The following is a 20112-nucleotide window of genomic DNA, read 5'->3' on the forward strand; positions in this document are numbered from 1 at the left end:
GTACCACCTAATCCTCAGGCTGTTTTCTGAACTCTCAAGGAACAGCTGGAGTCAGAATTATGACTCTGTCCTGCAGAGGAAGAAAAGTCTTTATGTTGTCAGTCATTTTGGCAGTATCTCTGGCTGATATGGTTAAGCCATGCAAAAGAGAACAATCCACCAGAAACAAAATTATTTTCACCAGATGAAGAACTTCAAAGCAAAGCAAATGTAAGCAAACTAATATTATCAGGACCTTGAAAGATGCATTGATGAGAATCCAAAAGAAAAATAGACTAACATCAGTGTGAATTGGTTTTAGACAGCCAGGTGGAGGAAATGTATCTAGACAAAGGGATAGTCTGAGTGATAGGTTTATAAGCCGCCTTTCAGTGCTGGTTTTGGAGTAGCTGGTTTCAAAAACTCTTCCAAAATGGGTCTGCCAAATGTTCAACTTATTCTATATTTTACTTATTAGGGAATTGGGAATAATTATAGTTTTTATGACATACAAAGTACATTCTTCATAAATGCTGCTTCCTTTTCTGTTAGTGATTGAGGATTTTATTTTAGAAGGGTCACACCCCTACATACTGTTCCTGATTTACAGAGTATGCTATATCCATCCATATCCATCTCACTGCCTGATGTTTGGAAGCTTTCAGGAGGCCTGCTGCTGGAATTGGTTTCATGTTTTGCACTCCCAGAAGTGGCTGCTGAGTTGAGCAGTGGGCTGTATTTCTCCAGGAGGTGAAACAGGGGCCTGATGTAAACCATGTGTTTTGGAGCCCAGGCCATGCACATTAGTGTGGGTGGCAACAAGGAGCCCCAGGGCCAGAGCTGTGCAGCCAGGAGAGCTTGAAAACCACTTGCTCAGTTCTTCTGGACTGTCAGGGGTTTCTGTCCTCTCATTGGACCTAAAGGAGCAATCACTTGGTGCCTCTAGCTCTGGAGCAGGGGTGGATTTCAAAATAAGTTGGAGACAAAGTGTGCTACCATGGCTTCAGCTGGGAACTCGGAAGGTTTAAGCTGTGAGAGCAGTGAAGAGCTTTGAATGCAGTCTTGAGTTGAAGAACTCAAATGAATGTGGTGAGGAATATTTTTAAGTGCTCATGAGACTGATATCAATCTCCAGGTGACAATTACAAGTGAAAAATTATGCTGTAGTGGCACGGCTATGTTAAATAAAGCAAGGGGCTGTTTTTAAGCCATAGCTGTCCACGGCATCTCTTGAAAAGAATGTGGAAAGAGAAAGATGGAAAATGCAAGTTTTAAAATAACAGTGGTGTTCTGGGAGCTGTATGGCTCAGAATGGATGGCTTTTGCTGTTGCAGCTCCAGGCCCAGCTGGAGGAACTGTTTCCATAAGTTTTTGTTGCTTGGTTAGAGCATGCAGCAAAGCACAGCTTACTTAGTCTCAGTTCTCCCTTGCCAGGTGTCATGATTTTACCCCCTTGTCATGCTGGCTGAAGACACTATCCATGCCTTTGTAGTTGTCATTTTAGAGGGAACCTCAGGTGGGCCCTAATCCATCCCTGCATTTCTCGTTGGCAAACCCTTGCCCAGCTATATGCTGTGGATGGTTGCACTGATACAAATGATGCTTTTCCATCACCTGTGATGCCTGTTCAAGCCAACCAGTCACACCTGCAAGGCAGCAGGGTTAGAAGGCAGCTCTGTCCTCCTGGTGACTGGCAAGAGGAGGCTGTCCTGCCAAGGAATGTGCACAGCCACATACCTGTTGTCCATACCTCACCTGTGGTTGCAGTGACTGTGCACTTCATCTGTTCTGGTGCTGGAGTTCTTTGTAGTGTCCATACCTGCCTGGTGAGCAACAGGTCACTGATGATCTTCATTGTAAAGGTTTTGGCTGTATAAATATGCTAGCAGATGTAGACTAGCAACTTCATGGTTAGGGCAAGATACTAAGGGTGCAGTCTTCAGGGAGAGCAGACAATTATAGCCCAATCAGTTAATGGAAAGAGACCCCCAGCTCAGCCTGTGGATGAAGCCAGTAATGGTGAGGGCAAACCATGCCTTTGCCAGCTGGTTTCACCTCCTCCGTCCCCTCAAGGAACCCCCTAAACTGTTGTCACTCCAGTACTGCCTTTCCTCCAACTCAGTGAACAGGCAGGTGATGGACAACACCCTGAATGGGCACTGCAGACCAGGGCCATGGCTGCAGTGTGCTCTGACAGCCTTTGTGGGGTTCCTGTGGGCCTTTGCACAGTGGTTTGATCACTGGAGAAGCCCAGACGTGAGGCCTCCAAAACCAGTGGATGTGAGAGGCAGACATAGCCCAGCCTCAGAGGGCTCCCTTCAAAGGTCACTGATGCAGAAGGAAGCCATCAGGTTCCTGCATTGATGTCAGTGGGAGAACATGAAGCCTTTGATAACTCACTGTTGGTTTTTCCTAAGTTGTAATACACGTGTTAATCGTGTAGAATTACATTCCTGAGTTTGGAAAGTGCCCTGGTCCACTGTGCTCAGCATTCAGAGGGCTCTTCAAAGGGAGCACTGGAAACTTTTGTTGACGCTGTCAATTTAAAGAATGTCCTCCGGATGCCAGGTAACTCCTCTACAGATGTATAATGAATCGCTTTCCTTAAATCAGACATTACCGCTGGATGCTGGTCCTCTGCCTGAAACTCCTGACTGGAGCCCAGTGAATTATGGCACAGATTCCATTGTGCTTTGCAGGAGCTAAAGTGTTCCAGTCCCTGCTTTCTGCGCCAAGCAGAAGTGTGTGGAAATGTGCTAAATGATTTTTTCTTTTTTTCTGCAAGAAACAAAGGATGTTTATGTCTCTCACCTCTACTGCTTTAACTGATTAGCTTATTTCCAGGAGGAGATCTGAGGTTGAGTGTATAAATTAGTGGCATTGCAAGAGTTGGTCAGCCCACACAGGGGAAATTTGACAGAGCGTTTTAAAATGCTAGGGGACCCACCGACCCAGTAAGCCTCGGGGTGGATTTGTTTTTCCATTTCAGTCCTACTTTCTCTTAGGTCATATACTTAGGCTTTTACACGTGTTAACTGCTGCAGTACTCTGAAGATCCCCACTAGAGCTCGTGTTCTGCTCTGTGCCAGGGCAGGTCTGAGGGAAATCACTGATCCCAGGGTCTTGTGCATTTAGAGCAGTCAGCACATCGCAGTTCGGAGGGCCACATCAGCACTGTTTGAGCTGGCTCACCCACTGCAGGAAATATCTTTGCAGAGTGAACTCTTCTTGCGATGGCCCCGGTCCAGCCCTCATTGAAGCTGGTGAATTGCTCACATTTTCTTAACTGAGCTTGGGTCATCAACTTAAAAAAACCCCATCAACTTAAAAAAAATCCAGTGACACTTAGACAAAGTGGGACATTAATTTTTGCGTGGAAAACAACTGTCTTCCTGTAATACTGTGTTTGTGCTCTTTCTTATTTTCTTTTCTGCTGATGTGTCTTGAGGGTAGCGATATAGTGACAGGTAACAGTCAGAGTAGGGGAAGGTGAGGAGGAGAGCAGCCACCCCTGTGTGGGTTTCTAGGTGAGAAAAGTGAGATATTTTCTTTCCCCTTTGCTTTTCAGTTACAGTAAAAGAACGTTTTTCTTTGCCTGTTAATGAGTAATCAGCAAAGGTTGAAAGCCTTAAGTTGCACAAAGGACTGCAAAGCTTAGATGCCTGGCTTTCCTGGTAAAGCTCTGCTTTCACCTTGCCAAATACACTCTGTTTCATAATCTATTTCAAATCGGGTGAAAAAATAAGATGGTGTATCTGAATTGCCCCAACCCTTAAAGCCAATACAAAAGTGATTTACCTGTTGGAAGATAGGATGTGGGAAACAACACCTGTTGGGGACATGAAGAAGGAAGAAGTGATCATGTTGCACAATATTTTTGAAAAAAATAATTTTGTTCCTGGTGAAGGTCTGGCCATGATACAGCCAGCACATGAACACTGCCACATGGATGTGGAGGTTTGCTCTCTGACTTTCCTCACAAGCAGCCCAAAAAGGGCACCTGTAGAGTTGCCCTAGGATGTGTTTGCCATGTGTGCCCTGAACTTGAGTGTCAGGGCTCAAGCAGTTGCATTTAGGAGTGGCCAATACAATAGGTTTTGTGAGTATTAATATTTTACAAAGAGTCTTACCTCACAAATGGAATTAAATTTAGAATTGCCCACTAAGGAATTGCAAGATAGTGTCTCTTTTTTTCTTGTTCATTAATTAACTAACATGTTTTGCTTCAAATACTGTTGACATCTTCATGGAGGTAGGGCTTGGACGCTTATGGAAATGCATATTATACAGAGTGTTGTTTCCCACAGAAATGGCTCAGAGATCTAGGAACTGCATCTGGCTGAGGTACTTTTCTAGTCCTGATGGTGGTTTTGAGTGGAAAAGCACAGGGTGTCTGTAAACTGAGTTGCTCAGCTCTGAAATTGGATTGCAGATTGCCAGTGGTGCAAGGTTCTTACCTCAAAGGACAATTAGTTGAGCTTAGGGATCAGTTAAAGTCTTCTTAAGTCAGGAATCTGCTTTTTGAGAAGGATAAATGAACTGAGTAGTTCTTTTCTTCTGAACTGCTCTTCTGAGCAATACTTTTTCTTTAACCTTTCATACTGTTTCATCTGGTAAAACAGCAGTAGACTCAAGTACAGGGTTCAGTAAGTCTCATTTTATGCTTAGAACTTAATTTAAAATAATAATACAGACCAAAACACCACATTTCCCCTAAAAAAAGCTGCAAAAATCCTGCCAATTTGCTGTTGCAATGCAAATTCTGATGATTTTTGGTCAAGTTGTCCATTGCAAAATTTCATTTACCAGCTACCATTTTTGGTCTTTTCTGATGACTTGTTATGTCTTAGCAGCTACAATTTCTGCCTCCAAGCTGTTACTTTGGTCATGGCTGGGTCACTGTACTCAGTCTCCCAGGCTTCTGCCTGTAAAAGAGAGATTGATAGTTGCTTATAAACTATATGGATGTTGTCTACTGGCTGTGCCAAATTATGTGTCATCTCTGCAGCAGAATACATTTTTATAGGTCCAGTTTTCCAGTCCTGAAGTTATGGTGCACAAAGTGTAGAAAAGTTTTTGTTGACTATGGAGGGCAAAAGGAAAAATCTGTATCTGGACTTGTGGTGGTAAATTGAAGTGCCTGATTTTTTGTGACCTCAAATTTCAGTGACTTTTTGTACCTTAATAGGTTTGTCTTGTATGTTTTCCCCTGCAGTTATAGATTGATTGCTAGGGGTCAGTACTTCCCTTTTCTTCTGGAACTATTTTGTATTTTCCTTTGCTAGATAATTGATGAGACCCTCTGAAGAATCTGTATGATTTGGCAAGTGCAAGCTGCCTCCTTGTGTGGTTGTTCAGAGGATGTTTTACCCTCAGCTTAGACCTTGTGCTTTGGGCTTACATAAGTTGTAAAATGCTTTCCTACAGTACAGAGACATTTTGGCAATACTAGTGGACGTTTCATCTGTGAGAAGTCAGTCTCAAGGCTTTAATCAGCCCTAAATTTTTAGGGCCAAGATACTGTACGGTTTTAGGGCCAAGATTCCTGCAGTTCTAAGTAATGTTGAATTTCTAGACTGAAGAGAGTGAAAGGGAGTGACTCTTTCTCATTTTTGAGACTATTGGAAAGCATTTTATTTTAATGTAATTGCAGGTAGATCTTTAGATGAGTTCTGAAGATGATTACCAGATGATTTAGTTTGACCAGAGTGGAAGTTCAGAAAGCTGTTAAATCAGTTTTGGAACAAAAGAGAAAATGCTTACAGGGGTAAATAATGGGCAGATGAGGAAGACTCAACCTTAAGTTCAGTCAAGTACTTGGTAGCTAATTCTTTTAAGACTGTTTAAGATTATTGTTCCTGGGGAGTTCAGTATCCCCACAGGAAGGGGCATCATTGGGAGTTGAGTGACTTAAATTAAGCATTGGATTTATTACTTCCTTCTCCCATACCTTCTTTAGTGAATGTAGCTTGTTTATGATAGTTGTGATTTTTTGATGTGATTTTTGTTAGTGGTGGTGGTGGTGGTTCTGAGGGATTTTTTGAACATGAATAAGCCTGGCCAGGAGGACAAAACTCTGTTCTTTAGGATACAATGAGTTTCTCTTGTTGCTCACTGTCTGCAGAACCAGGGTTATCCTCCTTGTGGAAAATCAGATTTTTTTTTCCCAGAGCCAAGATGAGAGCAGGAGACCAGGATAAGGGGATGCTGAGGTTCAGGGGCTGTGACTGCAGAAGACAGTGACTCTGTTGGGGACTTAAGGAGTGTGAAATGTCCTTCTGACTGGGAAGTGCCAACCCTTTGTCATGGCTAAACCTTGTGGGACAGCAACTTTGTAGGTACTTCTGTGGGGAGGTGTGAACCCAACTTCATCTTGCCCTGTGTGGCTGAGGTCAGGGCCTTCAGCCTTATCCCAGACCAGGCTGATGGCTTCTAGGCTGTGGTGAGCTCCTGCTGCTGCTCTTCATTTTTAATGAGAAGTCCCTTTCTTGTAAAGCCTGGAACAGACTTCACACAAAAACGCTGGTTTTGATGGATCAGCAGTTATCAACAATGCTATTTTAACCATTGCTGATAACTCCATCTTGGGTGCCTTTAGACTCCTGCCGGTCAAACTGTGATGAGAAATGATAAATAGAAACTGGAACTAACTAGTGAAATGGGAACAATGGTAGTAAAGTGTGGTGCTACCATGAGGAAAGTAACTGAATCCTTGGAAAGCCCTGGTTTTAAAATCTCAGCTGATCCCCTGCATTCAGCCTTAGGGTCGTACAATTCTCTTTGCCTAAAACCACATTTGTTTCAGATTGAATACTTTCCATATGGCTCTCTGGCTGGGCTGGTTCCTTTTGTATCCTTCATCCCTTGCAACTCTATTTTAATTGCAGATGAAAGCTGCAGCTTTGACAGTGTTCTTCCCAAAACATACAGGGCTGCTGAGAGAAAACCAGCACAGTGTGCTTCCACTGCAGCCTGGAAAAACTTCAGGCACCTGGAAGAGCGTGGCTGGTTGAGGGGAGGTGTTATTTCCCTCAGCCAGGGCTGGGATGATCAGGAGAAATGTTGGGATCTGGGGATGTGGTGGCTACCAATGGCACATGGGCTCCAGTGAGAGCCTAAGGGAATGGGGCTGGCTCAATCTGACAAACAGGAGGATAGGGAAACATCTCTCAGCAGCCAGCTGCTCCTTGATGGGAGGCTGCAAAAAGTCACTTCTTGGTGGGAGCAAGGCACATGTAGCCCTCTAATGCTGGGCACCAGCTGCAGGTAGCTGTTCAGGAGGTTTGGGTTGGAATTGAGGAAAATGTATGAGAAATAGCATAGCAGCAGGACTAGGAAAGGGATCATACCCCTGCACTTGGACTGGTGATACTCAACTACTTTGAGTTCTGTGTCCAGATTTGGGCCACTCATTACAAGAAAGTCATTGAGGTGCTGGGGGAAGTCCAGAGAATGGCAGCAAGGCTGGGAAAGCTCTGTAGCACAGGTCTTATAAAGGAATATTGTGGGAACTGGAGTTGTTAAGAATAGGTGAGAAAAGGTCTCAGGGGAGACCTTGTTAATCTCTACAACTGCTTGAAAGGAGGCTGTAACATGGTGGGAGTCAATCTCTTCTCCCAAGTTGTAAGTGACAGAACAAGAGGAAATGGTCTCAAGTTGCATAAAAGGAGGTTTAGATTGGATACTAGGAAATTTTTTTTCACTAGAAGAGCTGTTAAGCCTTGAACCAGTGTGACTTCTTAAAAGAACACTGCCAACTTGTCAGCAAATGTTAAAAAATACCCAACTTGCATGAGATACCTTTTACAGTGCTCAAGGGATCATATAATGGGAGTTTGGGAAGTCAGGAATGAAGGCATGTGCAGAACAGATATTTTAGATATGCATCTGTTGGAGAACAGAACAATTAGAGATGGGTTTAGGAGAAAAGAACCTGCTTTTAATAGTAAAACTGTCTTCTGCTTCATTTTACACTGAACTTTAGCTCTTCCCAAAAAAATAATGTACCGATGTGCCTGAAGTGGGGAAAGAAGGTTTAAAAAAAGAAAAAGGAAAAGATTTAAACAGGAAAGCTACAAGACATCCCCAGTTTCTGGCAGGAGTCCTTGTATTACTGTATGTTTTCACTTTTAAGGTCTTGCACCAGTCTGTCTGAAGGGCCTGGGAAAAGGCACTGTTGAGTACTGTACATCCCGCTTGGAAATCTTGTTGTTTCTCCAATTTGGTTTTATAGAAACAATTAAAAAGCTGTAAAAATTATGCCCTTTGTTCTGATCTTCATAGATGTGCTTCCAACAGACATATGCGGGCTGTTGGTATCATGTGCTCCATAGTAACTCTCATGGGGTTTGTGTGTGTGTTTGCTTATTTTGTGAAGAGAGAGGCATGCCAAGCAGACCTCTGAGAGTGCAAGCCCAGTCTCCAGATGGCAAGTTACCTTTTCGGTGGAGACCCCCTTATGGAGCAGGCTTCAGGGGTCCACACAGCAGATCCCAAGGCTATCCCCGTGGATATGGAGAGAGCAACCGAAGGATGAGCTATGCTCCGATGCCACAAGAGCGACAAAACCAGGAAGCAAGGAAACTGGGTGAGTGAAATTTCCCTGATAGCATCTGGCTTAGCTAGCATGCTTCTCTAGTCCCCTGCAGCTGCCAGGTGAGCACAGATAATGTGCTGTCCTAGGTATCAAAAACCCTTCTTCCTATAAATGAAAACACTTGTTATAATTGTGTCCTGTATCTTAGCAGAGTGAGGGCATTATGTAGAGAATCATGTAGAAATTGTAGGAGAACTCGATGTTATGTTAAAGAGACACCATGTGCAAGTTTGTTGTATTAACACCAGAGGGAAAGGGTGGAGAGAAGAGCCATAGCTCAGATTCTGCTTGCATGTGGTAGGACCACTCTGAAATCCATTCTTTCTTATAAATGAAAAAGGTTACAGGAAACCTTCTGTTTTTTTCCCTGCATGCACAGCCTCTGAATCAGTCCATGTGGTTTCACTACCATCAAGGAGCTCACAAGGAAGGAGCCAACCTGTCTATAGGTCATCTTTAACTAAAAGAAAAGTCACAGGTATGTTTCTTTCACATCTACTGTCAATGAGTGGAGACATTTGGATGCAAAGAGATAGCTTTGTGATTTTTACTTGGAAAGTCTTTTGGTGCTAGAGCTACTATGTTTTTCTCTTTGTGGTAAAGAGCTTGATGGATGTCTCTAATTCAAGCAGGATTAATAAAATAATACAATTTTATAACATGGTTGGTTGAGTTTCTGAGGTCCTGTTTATTTTTTTTCTTTAATCTTCTCCTCTCTGTCTACTGACAAATGTTACGCATTGCAGTAACTGCATGAGAAGATTAAATCAAAGCCAGGCCCCCCAAAATGATATGCCTTCTTTCTCTCAGATCTATAACCCCTTTTTTGAGGGGTTGATTACCAGAAGCATCAACCCAGCAAAAGTTTTCACTTATATTGGAAAGAAGTGATTGCACGCTGCTGCCATGGTTAAAAAGGATGACTGAGATTCTGAATCATCTCCATGCCAGTGTGCTTTTTCACCCCCTCACACCGTGATGGGAATGGCATGGGAATGGCAAAGTGTTTAGGAAGTTTTGATGGTGATAAACAGCTATGTCAGAACTGAGAATTTTGGTTGAACTGTATTGAAATCCCATCTCACACCTTTTCCTTTCTCATGCTCACTTTCTTTCTTCAGGTGCTCCCATTGCAAAACTTTGAATATAGGCCCCCTAAGCTACTTGTGGGTAGTAGATGGGTCCTCTTGGCCATTTTGTATGGTAGCTGTTTGGCATGGAAAACCTGGAACTGTCTGAAAACCCTGTGCATTAAAAACCTGAGGGAAGAGGGGGAATGTGCCTCCCTGCTGCCTGCCATTTGTGCAGGCAGTGCTGGGTTTTGGGCTAATGCCCTTCTCTTGCTGAAGAGAAGGGCAATCTCTCCCTGAATTTCGTCATATATGAGTAAGATCCCTAGAGACTGAGATCATCCTCCAGAGTTTACTGGCTCCTTTCCTTTCCTGAGACATCGATATTTTTTCCAATGTTACTTGTCTATAAAACTCTGTCTGGAAGGCCGTGCCTTGTACATTCTGTGCCTTTGGGAGCCTTGGAAATAGTTGCCATTACACTAGTAAGGAAAAGTAATAAATCTCTTATTAGCCAGTAGATAGACCAGGCTAAAACAACTGTGATGGACAGATAGAAAAGGGAACCTCATCAAAATTAAAAACCTCAAAATATTAAATTAGTTTCACTTAATTTTAAAATTTTGTAAATTATTTGTGAAAGGTACTCTGATATGTCAAAACATCCCACTTCAGTTATTTTAAATTTTCTTTTCTTGTATACCATAAAATAAATTAAAGCTGAATTCAAACAACCTGTTTGAAGCACTCAAAAACATTAAATAGACACTAATTCTCCCTTGTAAAAAAATTTTTGAAGACGGTTTTATTGCCCTTCAAAATGAAACCCGATTTTAAAATCTCAGAATTCTCTTTAAGACAAAATTTCTGCTCTCCAGGTACCTCTAGCAGGTACCTCTAGCAGGTACCTACCACACCTCTGGAGATGGTGAATATCAGTATGTTATAAAACATTTGCTGTGGGTAACAGTTTGGGGACAAATAGAGTATTGAAGGACTGTAGAATGTATTAGTACTGTAGTCTTGCCAGCACACAGCTAACAAAATAAATTATTTTTCCATTAAATACCATCAGTAATCAATGCAATTAGTTTTCTACTCCCACCTGTATTTCTAAATCAACTGTGATGTGTGAATATTATTGCATCAGTTGAAGACATTAGATGTTTTTTATGACAACTCCAGTGTTGTTAATGAATGCTGTTCTGTTTTGCCTTTTCAGAGGAGGAAGAGGTGGAGGTGGCACAAGACATAACTGTTCGAGTTATGTCCTCTCAGTCTGTGCTTGTTACTTGGATAGACCCACTCTATGAAAAGAGGAAGGTTGCAGCAAATAGGTACTTAGCCCTGGGTTTTTAAATGAGTACTGAAGGGGAACTGCTTCCAATGCTCTACTGAATGCTTTTGCATTTATTTAATTGCTGTTGGTTATGAGAAAAATTTAGCTTGCCTCCTAGCACCCTGCTCGTTAGAATTTAGAGACCTGTGTGAGTGTTGTACTACAGGGGTTTACATCTCTTCTGAAATGTTGCCAGCACCAGCTCTGGTATTTATTTGGCTGCTCCAGTGTTGGTGTGTCACCACAGCCAGCAAATCCCCAAAGATGCATGGGCAAAGGAGGAATGGGGGACAAGGCACAGCCCGCAGAGGTGAGGTGTTGGCTGAGTTGTCAAAACAGACTACAGCTTTGAGATGACCATGCTGTGGGTGGAGTGGGAAAGACACATCACTGCAGTGGGAAAGACACCCATCATTGCACCCTGCATCCTCTGACCCTCCAGGAACCCCATGCAGCTGAGGCTGAGCAGGCTGGAGCTCCTGTGAGTGAGAGCTTGGCTTGTGGCAGCATGCTGCAGCAGTTGGAGACCAAAACAAACAAGGAAATGGGCTGGAAACTGCCAAAGATCTGAAAGCACTGGATTGTGTTGCTCGGCCTGGGAACATTGACGAGCTGTGCAAACTGGGGCTGAAGTGCCCTGAGAGTCACAGCAGGAAAACTAGTAATTTTAGATGTTCTCTATTGCTTTGTGGAAGCAGTTATCAAGGCAGACAGGTGGGAACTGAGCCACTGGTGCTGCTCTGGGAGCAAGGGCCTGCCAGCAATCCAGCCATGCTCACGGCCATGGGGCAGTGAGATAGGGGTGTGGAACCACCCACTATGCCTGGCTCAGTTTTGAATAAGAATCTTGAAAGAGCCATCTTGAGAATCCATCCTTTGGGATGAAAGCAATCACACTCCATTAGAGAAAGGAAAAAAACATGCAGGGTTTTGTTGTTGGTACTTTGTTGTTTGCACTTGTTAGGTTCTTCCCTAAGCCCCAGCAGACTACTTGAGGGCAAAGCATCCCTGTCCCACTCCAGTTCTGCTATTGCTGGGCTCCCATATGCTCACTTTCCTTTTCCTGTGTTTCTGGTGCCAGGCAGTACAATGTTCGCTATCGGGAAAAGGGAGAATCGGCAAGGTGGGATTACAAGCAGGTGCCCAACCGGCGGGCACTGGTGGAGAACCTGCTGCCAGACACTATGTACGAGTTTGCCATCCAGATCCTGGAGGGAGAAAAGGAAGGCAAATGGAGCGTGTCCGTTTACCAGCGGACCCCAGAGGCAGGTATGCATTCAGAGGGTCCTTGGGCTAACACAAGGCATAGGGTTTGAGCTGTGGAACAGGGCTGATTTGAGGGAAAGCCAGCCCCTAGTGATTGCTTGGGGCAGCAGAGGGTTGAGAGTGTGGGAAAGGCCTCAGTGCTGCTGCCTGCATCCCTGTGGTAGTGAAGCACACCAGGAGAGCGCACTCAGCTGCTCTTGTGGTGCAAGGAGAACAAGGGGAAGTGGCTTAGGTATTTTTGTGGGATGGTTCAGCACCTTGGACCCCTGCAGCTATATGTGCCCCTTCCTTTGAGAAGAGCAACCTGGCTTCCATTCCTCTTTGTGGACAGCAAATTAAAATCCTGCCTCCACCATAGAGAAGCTGTCAGACCCCTTTGGTACAGGGAAATGCTCCATAACAAACAAATTACCGTGTCATTCTGGCTAAGCCACATAGCAGTCTTGTGCAGACTTCCTTTTCTTAAAATTATGAAATAAAATTTTGCTATGGCAGTCTGAGAGAGAGATGTGACAGAGACAAGCATGGACCTGAGCCATGTGTACTCTTCACATTTATCTTTGAGAGATGAGACAGAGACAAGCGTGGACCTGAGCCATGTGTACTCTTCACGTTTATCTTTGAAGTAGCTGTATAGGAATCTCTGCTATGGAGCAAAAGGTGTACCCTGCGCTGATTCTTACTTGCCTCTTCTGTGTATGGCTGTTTCCCAGCTCCTGCCAGCGCACCTGAAAATTTGGATGTTTGGCCATTAAAGGGGAAACCAACCTCTGTAGCAGCATCCTGGGATGCTCTTCCAGAGAGCGAAGGAAAAGTCAAAGGTGAGTCTTCACTGTTGGTTTCTAACTCCCTCAAGGAGCTGTTTTTCTCAAAGGCAGGCTGCTGCCCTGCAGTAAGCTGGAACCTTGGCTGTGCCAGGATTCTTTCACTAGATTAAACCCAAGCAAGATTTTCATGTTTCCAGCCCAGAGTCTCCACAGTGCCACTGAGAAGCCACTGTCACTGTCTGCCTGGCATGTCACAGAGGTTCCTGGGGTATCATGCATGCACATTTTATGTCTTCTTCCATTAATAGGCAGGTCAAAATGAGGCTCAAGAAGGAAGTTTCCAGAAAGACTTTCAAGAATTAGTTGTAGAGGAAAAAGTTGGGTAGTTGCCAAGAAAGTGAGTGGGTTTATGTTGTGTTTTATTTCTAGTTTGTCATGGAAGGAAATCCTCAGCTTAAGAAGCAAACACAAATCTGATTTCAGAAGATCTCAGGCATAAATCTTGTGTACTATAATGTTATTGGACATAGTCATAAAGATAGTTTGCCAGTTGGCTAAGATTTGCATAGAATTAAAGAAAAAGCTCTTTCTGGGATTTTTCCCTGTTTCCCTCTGAAAATGAGGCTGATTTTTTAGCCTCCTGTTCTTCAGTGGTTAACGAGATTGTGTTCTCAAATTACACAAGTTTTTGGAGGTCCCTTATCAGTGCTACAGCATCTCAGGATTTGAAAAATCATTGGCCTGGAGGGAGGTACACTGTGTCTGCAAGACCTGCTTTATGTGTTCTTCAGGACAGTGGTGGAATTCCTTCCCTTTTTGAAGTCAGTAGAAGTCTTGCCAATTACTTCAATGGAGCTGCAGTTGTGTCCAAGAATCATTATTTCTGTAAGAAGGGTCATGCAGGGACATTATCTGATATTTCAAGTCTGCTCCTAATTTTGAACAATCTGTAGCCCTTTGTGCAGTTTTGTCTGCATTCTTATTAGATCCTTCATCCAAGGTAATAAAGATACCTAATATTTAAGGGCTAATATATCTATTATAATCATCTAATATATCATTGTTTGAGTATGAAGTGTTACAGGAGATGTCTTATTTTTAAACTAAATAAATGACAAGATATTTTTACTGGCTAAATAAAATCACTGAATTAGCATTCCATGGTCATTTTGATACCATGTGGTAATAAGGAATTTTTTTCTTTTGATCCTTTTGTTTTTCAATCCTGTCCTTTTTTGTATTTATACCACATATTAAAATAATGGGAAACAGTGTTCTCCAGTAGTCATTTAAGAGTTATCAGAAGCTACACCAGTGTCTCCGCCATGGAAGCAATGCCTCTGTAAAAAGAAGGAAAAGAAAAAAGATTCAAAGAAAAAGGAGCCATGTCTTCCGATACCTTGATTTGTTTTTCAGTGGAGCATTAAATTTATTTGCATATAAAATATCAATGATTTTTCCTTGATTTTGATGAACTGTGCATGCCTTATTTCTTAACACAATAAATATGGGGTCACTTTCAGGAAAAAAAAAATATGCCGTTATATTCTAGATTTTTCTCATTGTGGCACTGTGGCTCCTCAGGTATTATTGTGGGTTTTTGTGTAGACAGAGAAAGCTGGCAGCCCGTGAAATTTATTATCAAAACCCTGGTTTTGTCTGATACCTGTGCCTCTTACAGAGGATTTGAAAAGAAAACAGAGCTTGCATATATCTGACATTTCACCTGCACTTCTTGGGAGTATAATGGGAAGATTCCTCTTCATGCCCAGAATTGTATAGGGGTGAAATTTCTCTCAACACAGAAAGCTAAGACAGAGCACAGGTATCACAATGATTCAAAACTTGAAGGTGAGAGCAAGGGGAGTTTCAAAGTGGCAACCAGACCTTGCTTTGCTCTCTCTGCCGTGGTGTTTGACCCTAGCTCTGGCTAAGCACAGTGTGTCATATTTAGAATTTGTTGGACAGATGTGATGTTGCTACCATTTGGCAAATCTGCAGTGCTGATATTTTCTGGTAGAAGTATCTCTCCTGAATAAGAACAAATATTCAACTTAACCTACATATATACGTGTATCTCTCTCTCATGTCTTTACACTCTAGCTGTTGACTCGGCGTGCATTGCCAGTGTATTAATTTTAGTAATGCACGTTCTAATTCATCCTACCCATACAGTCTGTCCGCTGGAAACAGGACTGTTTTCAGTTTCCTCCTTCCAACCGTCTGCCAAATCATTTCAGAATACATTCTTTCATACGCCCCGGCTCTCAAGCCATTTGGAGCAAAGTCCGTCACCTACTCTGGAGCTACAACATCAGCCATAATAGATGGTCTGCAGGCTGGAGAGCGCTATATTTTCAAAATTCGTGCGGCAAACAGGAGGGGACCGGGTCCTCAGTCAAAAGCCTTCAGTGTCGCCATCCCAGCAGGTGAGCACCAAGCCATGAACCAGTGATGTAGTTCCCCTACTCTTGCCTTGGTCCCAGTTGTGTTAATTCTTACTGACTCAACTCCTCTGCACTCTGTCTGACCTGTGGGATTTGAGTTCCTTGGTATTGTTTTTGCTTGCTCTTTTCATCATTATATTGCCCAAATAAGTCTTTGTCACTCTGCAGCATGCAAAAAGTTATTTTTATGGACATTTTAGCCTCATAAATAAATGCATGCCATAATCTATGACAACACTATGTGTTCTTGTTATCCAAAAGCCAAAGAATGCAATGCTCTGGGGTTTTGACTACTCTGTTCCTGACAGCTCCCACTCTTAAAAGTCACTTTAGTGTCTTAGATACTACTCCTTGTGTTTGGCTCTTGCAAAAAAGTTACTGTTGTAGGGACAGAATATTTGCTGGGTTAGCTAAAAAGATGGGCCACAGCCTAACGTGGGATAATGCAGCACCATGTCATCCACATGACTAAATTCTCCTGAAGATTTGGTTCCCCTGAAATGGTGTTGCAGTTCCTGATTTTAGAGATTTGATTTTAATTGGTCTAAGTTTTATCCAAGCTATAGTAATTCCACATAGGTACCTTACTACAACCCAAATTTTATCTTGGCTGGACTCCACGGCTTGGTTAATGCAGTAATAATTATTGTCCCATGTTCTCTTAAGTTTTGTTCTTGCTACCTGGGTGTTTTCTGCTTTTGGTCAGTTCTTATGAATCTTCTATTGTTGTGAATAAACACTTTTCTTTTTGCCTCTAGCTGCTCATGAGGATTCAGTTGCTCAACAAAAGACAAATATCCAAGATAATTCAGAGGCTAAAAAGACGGGGAATGCTGGCTCATCTCCTTCTCAAAGTTCTTCTGTTTCTTCAAAAGCCCAGCTGTCACCTTCTTCTGAGCAGCTGCCTGTTCATTCACCTAGTGTTAGTGATAAAAAGAATCTTCTTTCTGAATATAAGAACAAAATCTTGACTCGAGGGGTCCTAAGTAAATCTCAGTTACCTTCTAGAAAGACAGGAGAGCTGGAATCTGACCTCCAATCCACTGAGGTGACAGATGATCATGATTCATCCCAGGAAGCTACAACGTTGCCGCCAAAAGCCCAGGATCAGAGGAGGAATGTTAAACCCTTGTCCCCTAGTCGGCCAATCCACCCTGTCCTTGCCTCAGGAAGGATGTCTGTCCAAACCCACACATCTGAGGTGTCGAGCCAGATGAGCACAGAGGAACGTGAGCCACCAGCACTGTTACCATCATCAGCACGACACTCTTCTGCCTCGTCTGTTCCCAGATACACAGACAATGAAACCAAACAGTTGAGGCAAAGCAGCAACAATGCGCCTTCCAAGACCTCTTCCCAGCCTCTGCCTGCCAAAAGTAATGGTCTTGTGAGTAATGTGGAAGGGAAGCCTGACCCCGTGCTGGTGAAAGTGTCTCCTAAAGCTTCAGACTCCGGTCGCCAGGCCTCGCCATCGAGTCAGCAGTCTGCTGTCTCTCACGAGGCTGTCTCAGGCCATCGCAGTAGGTCTGGCTCTCTAGGCCGTTCACACCAACCTGCTTCCAAATCAGCAGACTCCCACACTCATGATAGCCACAATGAGTTTGACAGTGAAGAAGCAGAGGACAGAGCAGAACAGCCAAGTTCCAGGTCACAGCAAACAAGGCTATCCTCAGGCTCCAGTTCCCGCACATGGAAGGATTCGAAATCAGCTGCGGCGGCAGGCTCATCAAGGTCTGCTGTTCCTGGTTACACTTCACCTCACTCTCGCTCCTCCACCAGTGCCAAATCCAATGGAAAGGATGTTGATAAGAATTATAGGGAGGACTCAGAAGAGGAAAACCCCTTATTTCCTTCTTTGCCCTCTTCCAGGCAGTCTTCTTCAGCAATCTATTCCAAGAGAATAAATCCTGGTCCTGATTCTCGCTCCAGAGAGACACATGGTGAAAAATCACCCCACTCTGACTCAGAAGAACAACAAAGTCACACAGCTGCTCCGGAAAAACATTCTCATTTGCAGTCTTCTCTTTCCAAATCCAAACCTGAAGAGCAGGGCAATCGAGAGGTAAAAGAAAAGCTTGCTCGATCAAAACCAAGCGAGTCTTTGCCTAGAAAGACACTCTCTTCTCGTCTGCCAGTGGAGAAGACCTCCCACTCAGAGCCTCCACAAAAGAGGGCACAAACCAGTCCTTCCATCCTGCATTCAAGGGGCCGACGCCTCCCATCCCACCACGCCGTCTCATCCCAAAGTAATGAAGAGTTGCAGGAAGAGGATGATGAGGATGAAACAGAAGGCAGTGACAGAGCAAGCAGGCACTCTGTGTTTCTTAAAGAGGTGTCCTCTTCTAGGGGATTATCTGCTTCTTTCTCTCAGGGAAGCTCAAGTTCATCTCAATCAAAGCAACAGCAGACAGGTTCTCAGGTACCTTCCTACAAGCCAAAACACACTCAGCCAGACTCCAGTTCTGCCAGTGATGCAGCAAAAGACAGCCAGTATAATCAAAGGCTGTCACACACTTCGAGACAAGCTCGTCCTTCGTTGCCTGCTCGCTCAGGAGTTGCTACAAGAACAGCATCCCAAACACAGAAAAAAAAGGGCTTGTTGCCCTCAAAAATGTCTAACACTGAACTTTCTCAAAAAGTTCCTTCCTCCTCTTCATCTAAATCTCATCAGTCAGTTTCTAATGAAGAGGATGATTATTACAGTGAATATGATCAGAAAGAAATGGAAGAGAAACCCACATCTTTGGCTGCAAAACGGTCCCCTTCTGTTTCTAGAGGTAACAAAAATGCATATGAAGACACTGCTAGCAATAAAAGAAAATCTATGGACACTCTTCTACCTCACAAACTAAGTTCTGAAGAAGAAGAGATGGAAAAACCTTCAATATTAAAAATGTCTCCTCCTGAATCACCAAGAAGCTCTGCCACAGCATCACAGACTACTCAGTCCTCTAACAAACATACCCCATCTAAACCAAGCTTTGTCTGGCCACGTTCTTCTGCATCTACCACCACACACACCATTTCTCCAGCAGTTTCTTCCACTTCATCTCCTCGTCAGCGACTACTGAACTCCAGGCTAGGGAGCCCTTCCCAGCGCCAATTTGTTAGACCTCCTTATAGACCAGGTATCCTGCCTTTGTTGTAATAATGTCACTAATTGTGTTTTTCCTAGAATCAGCAGTTAGGTGAAAAGTCCTCCAGCAGGATACAGCTTCAGTTATTTAGCATAATGTGTTGCTTTTTATTTTGGTGGTAGCTGGGAAGCCCAATTCTTGAGGACATTGCCTATTTGGTGTAATGTGGTGCCCCAGACCCTTTTTCCTGTGGTCTAATCTGCACAGGATCCCATGATCCACAAAGAGGGTGACAGAGTTAGGTGCTAAATTGGAACAGTTCCTTATCGAGCAATGACTTCACCAAGTGCTCATTGTAAGCTCATTTGTACTCAGAATATGCCAGCCTCTCAGGTATATAGCTCTTCATCATGGATTGCTAAAAGACCTTTGTAGGTTCCATGGCACCCATGCCTAGATGGTGAGGTGTTTCCTCATGTTTTGTGTGATGAATTTTTAAGCCACTTTTCTCTTTTTCCTAAGTAACAGCTCAGGGTTGCCCATGCCCATCACATCTAATACTTTTATAGCTGTGATTTACCCCAAAAGTTAGAGGCTTGTTTCTGACAGAATATCTGCAGACCTAGTAGAATAGAGGGTCCACTACAGATCAAGGTATTTATTCCTCATGTCACCTATGGAAAATCCCTGACAGCCTCAGTGACCTTGCTAGGTAGAAATACCTTTTCTCCCTGCAATGCATGGACATCCAAAATAGTATTTAGTGACCTGAATGTTTTAGTAAATACCTTCTGTGTTTTCTGTAGGCAGTAATGTTTGGTTTGAAGTGGCCTTCCTGTTACACAATGAGGACTGTATATCTGGGCTGTTGCATCTGATATGCTTTAGTCAGACTCAGTGTTGTGTAGAGATTCACCAGCTTAAAGAGCTTTAAGGTGGGAGTAGACCTTGAATAATACCATGGGGTATGAGATGTATGACTGAAAAAAATAACAGATTTCTTATGGAGGTTATTTAAGGTTACTACTAGCAATGCAAATTGTGAAGTTATAGCCAACAAGTGTTCATTTAAATTTTTTCCCAGTCTATATTTTTTTCCCATTATATTTTTCTGGAAGCAAGTCTCTGAGATAATATGTGAAAGTTGCTGCCCTTTCAGAGCTGGGGTGCCTACAGCTCAGTGCTACTGCTTCTCCACTTTTGACATGACTGTACTTCTGTTTAGCAGTAGTTTTTTAGCTAGAGAAGGAGATTCCTTCATTTTCCAAGTTAAAAATAGAGGAGTAGAGATAAGTCCTATGCCCTCTCCTTTCAGTTTGTCATTACAGCTTTGTATAAGGATATAATTGAACAAGTGGTTGTGTTTAATAATGGTTTCTTTCTTCATTCCATGTCTGAAAGATCATTTACAAAGATCATAAACATTTTAATGACTGTATTGCCATGAAGAAATGTTGCCCTGCTTTCTTAAAAAAAAAATAGACCAAATTAACAAGATAGAGATGAACAATGAGTGTTTAGCCTCTTCAGAAAAACAATTTCAGATTCTCGTGTCAGTTGCAAAAATCTGA

At 43.1% G+C, this 20112-nt stretch overlaps 1 protein-coding gene across 1 annotated transcript in view; it reads left to right on the forward strand.

The window, feature by feature from the left end:
* The window catches only part of FNDC1 (fibronectin type III domain containing 1), a 63155-nt gene that overhangs the window by 14772 nt on the left and 28271 nt on the right, over nt 1–20112 (forward strand). The window contains exons 2-8 of the mRNA XM_014267818.3: nt 8357–8566; nt 8955–9053; nt 10868–10982; nt 12066–12253; nt 12964–13071; nt 15258–15446; nt 16223–18592. Of these exons, the coding sequence (XP_014123293.3) occupies nt 8357–8566; nt 8955–9053; nt 10868–10982; nt 12066–12253; nt 12964–13071; nt 15258–15446; nt 16223–18592 (3279 nt within the window). The remainder of the gene's footprint in view (nt 1–8356; nt 8567–8954; nt 9054–10867; nt 10983–12065; nt 12254–12963; nt 13072–15257; nt 15447–16222; nt 18593–20112) is intronic.

The sequence above is a fragment of the Zonotrichia albicollis genome, chromosome 3 (genome assembly GCF_047830755.1).
Source record: "Zonotrichia albicollis isolate bZonAlb1 chromosome 3, bZonAlb1.hap1, whole genome shotgun sequence".
Classification (NCBI taxonomy): domain Eukaryota; kingdom Metazoa; phylum Chordata; class Aves; order Passeriformes; family Passerellidae; genus Zonotrichia; species Zonotrichia albicollis.